Source organism: Trachymyrmex septentrionalis, unplaced genomic scaffold (genome assembly GCF_001594115.1).
Source record: "Trachymyrmex septentrionalis isolate Tsep2-gDNA-1 unplaced genomic scaffold, Tsep1.0 scaffold13, whole genome shotgun sequence".
NCBI lineage: Eukaryota > Metazoa > Arthropoda > Insecta > Hymenoptera > Formicidae > Trachymyrmex > Trachymyrmex septentrionalis.
The window spans coordinates 685,452-692,970 of NW_017304438.1; the positions used below are offsets into that span (position 1 = coordinate 685,452).

General features: G+C 31.4%; 1 protein-coding gene across 2 annotated transcripts in view; it reads left to right on the plus strand.

Moving 5' to 3' along the window:
- LOC108756752 (programmed cell death 6-interacting protein) overlaps positions 1-6,978 on the plus strand; it is a 7,687-nt gene extending 709 nt beyond the window's left edge. Inside the window, exons 2-15 of one of the 2 annotated variants that reach the window (XM_018500777.1) lie at positions 1,888-2,003; positions 2,374-2,501; positions 2,580-2,858; positions 2,928-3,029; positions 3,109-3,331; positions 3,402-3,525; positions 3,603-3,780; positions 3,849-4,010; positions 4,088-4,231; positions 4,320-4,535; positions 4,626-4,775; positions 5,148-5,292; positions 5,354-5,542; positions 6,567-6,978. In XM_018500777.1, the coding sequence (XP_018356279.1) occupies positions 1,888-2,003; positions 2,374-2,501; positions 2,580-2,858; positions 2,928-3,029; positions 3,109-3,331; positions 3,402-3,525; positions 3,603-3,780; positions 3,849-4,010; positions 4,088-4,231; positions 4,320-4,535; positions 4,626-4,775; positions 5,148-5,292; positions 5,354-5,542; positions 6,567-6,673 (2,263 nt within the window). In that variant the 3' untranslated portion in view covers positions 6,674-6,978. The remainder of the gene's footprint in view (positions 1-1,887; positions 2,004-2,373; positions 2,502-2,579; positions 2,859-2,927; positions 3,030-3,108; positions 3,332-3,401; positions 3,526-3,602; positions 3,781-3,848; positions 4,011-4,087; positions 4,232-4,319; positions 4,536-4,625; positions 4,776-5,147; positions 5,293-5,353; positions 5,543-6,566) is intronic. The other variant, XM_018500778.1, reaches the window with a different exon arrangement.
- The last annotated feature ends 541 nt before the right edge of the window (positions 6,979-7,519 follow it).

Below are 7,519 nucleotides of genomic sequence, written 5' to 3' on the forward strand. Positions count from 1 at the left end.
CACGTCAGTGAGAACCGGTGACAAGCGATATTCCATCTTGGCCGATTTATCTTCACACTGTACACAGATAACGAAAAGATCATACGTTTTCCCTTTTTTTTCTTTTTTTCCGAAGGACAATATTTGCAGTTTGATCTTCAATTAAAGTTTATCTTAAGTTGGATCTTTATATTCGTTTCACCAATGTAGCTCTTTTCCTAATTTTAATAGACTTTCTATAATAAGCTATTACTTAAGTTTTAAGTCTTAAGTTATAAGAAATTAACCAAGTCGAATGTAAGAAGAATAATCAATTATGATTGATCAATTTCGTAAGATTTAAAACTTAGGCAATAGGGAGTTTTTGCAATAACATGAATTCGGATATAGTGAACGCTAAAGTCATGTTATTTCTTAATTAGTTATTAAAAAGAAGATAACCTAATCTTAGTGTTCACCATATCTGAGTAAACGGTATTGCAAAAATTTTTAATGATTTATTATAGAAAGTATATTGATTTAGGAATAGAAAGGATACCATAATACTGATTCTGCAATGAATCAGTAGTCAGAAATCTAAAGTGTTGACTACAATGAACAGTAGTAGTAGAGGTTGTAGATATGTAGAGAGTAAGCTGATTTTCTGGCCCAGCCAGAAATGATTGATCGATCAACATCAAATTGATGCTGATTCAACATCGCTCGACGTCAAATCGATGTTAATTCAACGTCGATTCACGTTAATTCGATATTGATCGATCAATCACTTGTAGCTGGGAATGTAAGTCCGTAAGCGAAATAGATTTTAACCATTTCGCTTATGGACTTAGCCTAGCGTACAATGGAGGAAATATTAGGAATAGGAATAAATATTAAGATTTCAACCTATCAGAAACTGTGTATTCCGGTATCTGATAGGTTGAAATTTTAATATTCCTGTTTCTAATATTTGATATATTGTGCGCAGGCTCTTACTCTTCGCCCTATTACATCCCAGCTACAAGTGATTAATTGATCAATATCAAATTAACGTCGATCAATGTTGAATTAACATCAATTTGATGTCGAGCAACATTGAATTAGCATCGATTTGATGGTGATCAATCAATCATTTCTAGCTGGGTCGGAAAACCAGCTTACTTCCGACGTGTCTACATTGTTTACAGCCTCTACTACTACTGTTTATTGTAGACGACGCTTTACATTCAAAATCATCTTAAGGATATTGATGCTGTAAATAATTCAAAGCATTTTTTTATTGATTTATTAACATAATTCTTTTTTTTTATTGGTCAATCAAATGCCTTGAAACATTTGTAGCGCAAAATCAACTTTATTCTTAAGATGATCTTGAATGTAAGGTGATACTATGAAATTAGCCTTTAAAAAATTTAGAAATTTAAAATCTGAAGATTTTTATGAACAAGATTTAAGAAGCAGATAATGAATTGATGAGTGCGCGCGAGCATAGCATGACAGACAGCCTACTAGTTTATCATGCCAGAGGTCCTAGGTTTGATCCTGGTAGGAACAAAATATTTATGCCCGTATCTCTTCTCGGAAAAAGTCGGGAGAGTATACTTGCTCCTAAAACCACCTCTCGAAAAATCCGTCATTCGAAACGAGCATTAAAACTTTATCCCATATGCTTGTGGCAATTGAATAATCAGCTTGAGCACTACAAACATATGAAATAGAAGTAAGATCAGAAGCGTAACGTAAGAGGAAGAAGAAGAATGATGGATTTGTTATCGTATGTTCCATTGTCAATGAGCTTGAATAAAATTTAAATCTTGGTACAGAGCTGATTAAAAGAGATGGAATAGATTAAGATGGAATTGTATCGAAAGAAAAAATTTTCATGTACAATTGAAGAATATCACCAACTGAATTTGACTTTATTTGTAGCTATTACGATCAATTATGCGCTCTGGAAGGAAAAATTCCTGCACATGAGTTGCAAATACCATTCAAGTGGAAAGACGCCTTTGATCGTACAATTTTTGGAGGAAAACTTAGTTTGAGTAAGTAATAAAAAAATTTAATTATTGTCTCATATCTTTCTGTTTTGATTTTATATATATAATGAGCCATTTAAAAATAATTTGCAACAATTACATCTGTCCTTTTCTGAAGAATTTAACTAAACTTCTTACGTGATTCATTGTATACTTTTTTCTTTTTCTTTCATTGAAAAAAAAAGAGGAAAGTGAACAAATGTGCAAGAAGAGTTCAGCTAAAAAGAACAGATATATTGATGTCTAGGATGTTATGAGCTATCTTTAGATTAAGAGTACATATTAGACTTGTAGATAAGATAAGACGATATAAGTTTCGATTTAAATCTATACATCAATAACAATATGATGCAACTTGTAATACTGTTTTATATAGCGATCAGTACGTTGGCGTATGAAAAAGTATGTGTGCTCTTCAACATTGCTGCTTTACAAAGTTCAGTGGCAGCTACGCAATCCTTAGACAGCGACGAAGGATTAAAATTGTCAGCTAAATTATTTCAGGTTTGTCTTTTTATCTCTATGTTATTTATTTTTTACTGTGTGTTTAATGTTTTTACTGTGACTTTAATCTTCCTGTAGCAATCAGCTGGAATATTTAATCATCTGAAAGGAAACGTTATGATGGCAATTCAACAAGATCCGACGCCCGATATTACCCCGGAAACACTCGGAGCATTGAGCGCACTAATGCTTGCGCAAGCGCAAGAAATATTTGTGCATAAAGCGATCCACGATTCTATGAAGGATGGTATCATTGCAAGACTAGCAGCACAAGCGGAAGAATTGTATGCGGACGCTCTGAAATTATTCCAAAAGGAAATCTTTCGTGCATTTTGGGATAAGGAATGGGTGCCACTGGTCAGTACATTGGGATGACAAATCCGAATCACTTTTATGTTTATTATGTTTAAGTAAATGTTATTACAGATTGCGGGTAAACAAGCTGGTTATCGCGCTATGGCTGAATTTTATCAATCGCTTGTATGCAAGAATAATAAATCGATTGGAGAAGAAATTGCTAGACTGGAGGTAATGATGATATAGCGTAATTTATTCATTTTATAAATTCATATTTTAAATGTTTATAAAAACACGTTAACATTTTTAGCATGCTGTAGAGCTGTTCAAAGCTGCTCAGCAGAGATCGAATAAACCACATTTGTTCCAAGATTACGCTAACAAAGCACAGAGAAATCTGACAGAAGTGAAAAAAGATAATGATTTTATATATCACGAAAGGATTCCAGATATAAAAAATGTGGAAGCTATAGGAAGAGCTATTGTTGCTAAATTACTTCCACTACCTGAAGTATTTAGTACCGATTTTAAAGGTGTTTAATATTAATCTTGCATGAAGAAACATCTTCTCGTAATGTTAACTATACTGACACATGCTTACAGATTTGTTTGCTGAACTGTTGCCTCTTAATATACGCCACGCATTGTCAGCATATGAAAATCGTCGTAATGAGTTAGTTAATTATGAAATTTCGAATCTTCGTGAAATGACTCAACTTTTAAATAGGTACATATTTAAAGTATAGCGCAATTTTTATCCTCGAGTTATAAATTTCTCGTTATTTTTATTGTATATACATACAGCGTTCTAGCGAGTTTGAACTTACCAGCTGCTATAGAAGATACAAGTGGAACGGAAATACCTGAATCGCTTTTGGAAAAAGCACTTAGCGTGCGAGAAATGGGCGGAATAAAAACTTTAGAAGAATCTATGAGAGAATTGCCGGATTTATTGCAGCGTAATAAAGAACTTCTAGACGAGGTAAAAATATACATTTTTTTTTTTATTAAACCTGCTTAAAAGTATATTATCTTTTACATACTTTGTAGTCCGAAAGAATGCTGCAAGAAGAATGTGATTCTGACAATCAATTAAGAGAACAATTCAAGGAACGTTGGAAGCGAACGCCCAGTGCTCGATTGACAGAACAATTTACTAACAATTTACAAAAATATCGTGAAATTATAAATAATGCAGTTACTGCCGATAAGGTAAAAATTCAAAGAAAGGAAAAAAAGATTTCGTGTATCTTACGTATATTTCATTGCACTGACCTTACGTAATATAGGTAGTACGTGAGAAATATGAAAGCCATAAAGAAGGGATCGAAATCCTAAGTTTGGATGAGGATGAACTTGCTAGAGCTATTCCGCAAGGTATCGCTCTACAAGAAAGTAATGCTGTTATTAAGCTCAGAAAATTAATGGAAGACGTAAGTGAAAAAAAGTCATAAATATATTTATACACATTAATTTTTTTGTATTGTAATGCTTGTGGAATATTTTATTTTCTTTTGTTAGGTAACTACATTAAAAACTGTACGAGATACTATCGAAAATGAATTTAAATTCGCCGCCAATGATATGAAAACGACATTTCTTTCGGCACTTGCTAAAGACGGCGCGATCGACGAACCAAATATATCCGTCGAGAGTTTAGGAAAGTGTTATGGGCCTTTACAGAAGCAAGTACGAGAGAGTATAGCACAGCAGGAAAAATTAGTTGCTGAAATTCAGGTATATTTGACAATTTCGTTATGGACAATTGTTCAAGATTGAAGATGAGAAAAAAGGGACATATATATAACATTCTTGCGATGGTTTTAGAATTGCCATGCAGAATTTACGAACGAACAAGCTGGCAGCGGTAGTGCGCGAGAAGCGATGCTCTGTAAATTAGCTTCCGCTTACGATGCGTTTAAAGAACTAAAAAATAATTTAGTAGAAGGAGCTAAATTTTACAACGATTTAACACAGGTACTTTTATTATTATTATTATCATTATTATTATTATTATTATATAAGATCGTTCTAAGATGTCAATTTAACTCGTGATATTACTGCGGTAGTTTAGTAGAGTTTACATTTCAAGACCGAAACATCATTTTGACGCGCATTTTTAAAGAACTACATACGCAGTATATAAATTATACACATAGAATTATACAAACTTAAGATCCAACTAGACCTAGTTTAAAGCATTGATCTACAGGTTGTGTTTTTCTGCATATAATGGTCCTGTAAGATTTAATATTGATTATTATTATCGTTATTATCATTATTATTGTTACTATGGCTTTCTATTTACTGTTGAATGCTACATTATCTAATATATCTCTCTTTTGATAGCTACTCGTGGTTTTCCAAAATAAGATATCCGACTTTTGTTTTGCTCGGAAAACCGAAAAAGAAGAACTCTTGAAAGATTTAACCACGAACCTAAGCCAGACCGGTCCCGCTGCTACACCGAGCATTCCATCTCATCACAGCAGTGGTACGGATCCGTTATTGTTAATTAGCTTTAACACGAGTAAATCTCAACCATCTATCTACAGGTCCTCCTGGCATAAGCCCAACACCGGAAGTCGCTGCACCATCGTCACAGCTACCTTATCCAATCCAATATCAAGGTGGTATGCCTATACCATATGGTGCTACGCCAGCAACACCGTATCCTGCGTACGTTCCTCCACCGATGCCAACGGCGTACAATCCATATGCTACAATGCCATATCCTACACAAGGTATTCTTGAAGATCTCACAATTCTATCATTTATAAATACATACACACGGCGTCATTAATGTCTAGGCATCTAAATTTGCATATTCAAGACGTGCATTCCTTTCTAAATATTTATGCATTATGACTAATAGTTATTAAAAAAATGTAACAAACTTAAAATTGAACTAAATTAAACTAAATATAAACTAAACTTAATAATTTTTAAATAAAATCGCTAATTGATATTGTATTGATTGATAATTATATTGATTTAATTGATTTAATTATATTAATAAATTATTAAGCTTACAATTAGTTTATATTCAGTTTAATTTAGTTCAATTTTTACGTTACATTTTTCGTATTGTTCATTTGTAAGAAAGAATTGCAAAATGTTCTCTGGTGACAATTTTTCTCATAACTTTTATATGAATTGAAACATTTTTCAGAAATACTCAGAAATATTCGAAAAGTTTACATCTTTTCTTACAATTTTTCATACATGTGAATTATGAAATATTCTAAGATCTCTTATTCCATAATTAAAAACAAATATTTTTAACTTTTTTAGATTTTATAACATTCAAAAATTATCTTAGAACAAATTTTAAAAATCTTAGAATATTTCATTAACATCATATATGAAAAATTCTGAGAAAAGATGCAGACCAGGGCTTTCTGAATATTTCTGAAAAGTTCCAATTTGTATAAAAAATGCGAAAGTTATAAAATTATACAGAAATTTTGAAAAATTCTAAGAAATTTTCAATAGAATTGTGTCTAAAAACGATTTTTATTTATAAATTATTAAATTATTTATAAATTATTAAGTTTAATTTATGTTTAGTTTAATTTAGTTCAATTTTAAGTTTATGTTTATGTACATTTTCGAATAACCTTAGTCATAATGCATAAATATTAGAAAGGAACGCGCGTCTTGAATATGCCTCGATACTCCTGCAAATTCAGATGCCTAAACATTAATGACGCTGTGTATACATATATGATATATCGAAAAGCGCATGTGAGATTTGTCGATTTTTAGCTGGATATAATCCGTACCAGAATATGCCTCAAGCTCCATATGGAGGTTACGCTACGTTACCACGTTACAGTGGTACTCAGCCACCACATGGACAAAACCCATGGTGAACTACATAAACAAAGAGTGCTGGCATATACTGCGATTTAAAGTATAATCGTATATCACGCATTTTTATATATAAAGTCTAGAAAAATCTGCAATTAACATTGGATGATGATGTTACGTGTAATCCAAGGGAGTTTACGTTTACAATTGTTACACGTTTCATCGACATCGAATCCTTTATTCAATACAGATTGATCGTTGAAATTTGTTAAGCTTTAAACGTCGCTTTATCAGTTTTTGTAGAGGGCTTATTATCAATTTATAAATATATTTTGTAAAATAAAGTGAACCTATAGAAATTATTTCCACCTTTAGATAGCCTAGAAAAAAGTTTCAATGTGTCAATCAGCGACAATACAACTTTAAATGGCTTTACATATGTATGCCAAACAGATATATACACGCCTGATAAAGATAAATTATATTATCAATATGATATGATAATTTATTAATATATGATGTGTATCATATATGAATCATATATTAATAAATTATATCATGATGGATGTGATACATATCATCATATAATACTGCATATAATTGCGTAAAATTACTCAGATATAAGATGCAAATTGAAAAAATAATATTGTTACGACATATACTTGGTGGTAATAAACAAAGCAAATCTATTTTTTCTAAATTTCAACGAGCATTAACCAAAAAAATGTTATAAATTTACTTCAAATTTTATTATGGATGCTCTTCTGTAGCAATATCGCTAATATTTTTAAAACGATTATATTCGATAAATAATGCACGGTATATATTCGAAACAATATTAATTAAAACAACTATTTAAATTTACTGATATAGAAATAATGGATATTATTGTTAAATCTATTTAACAA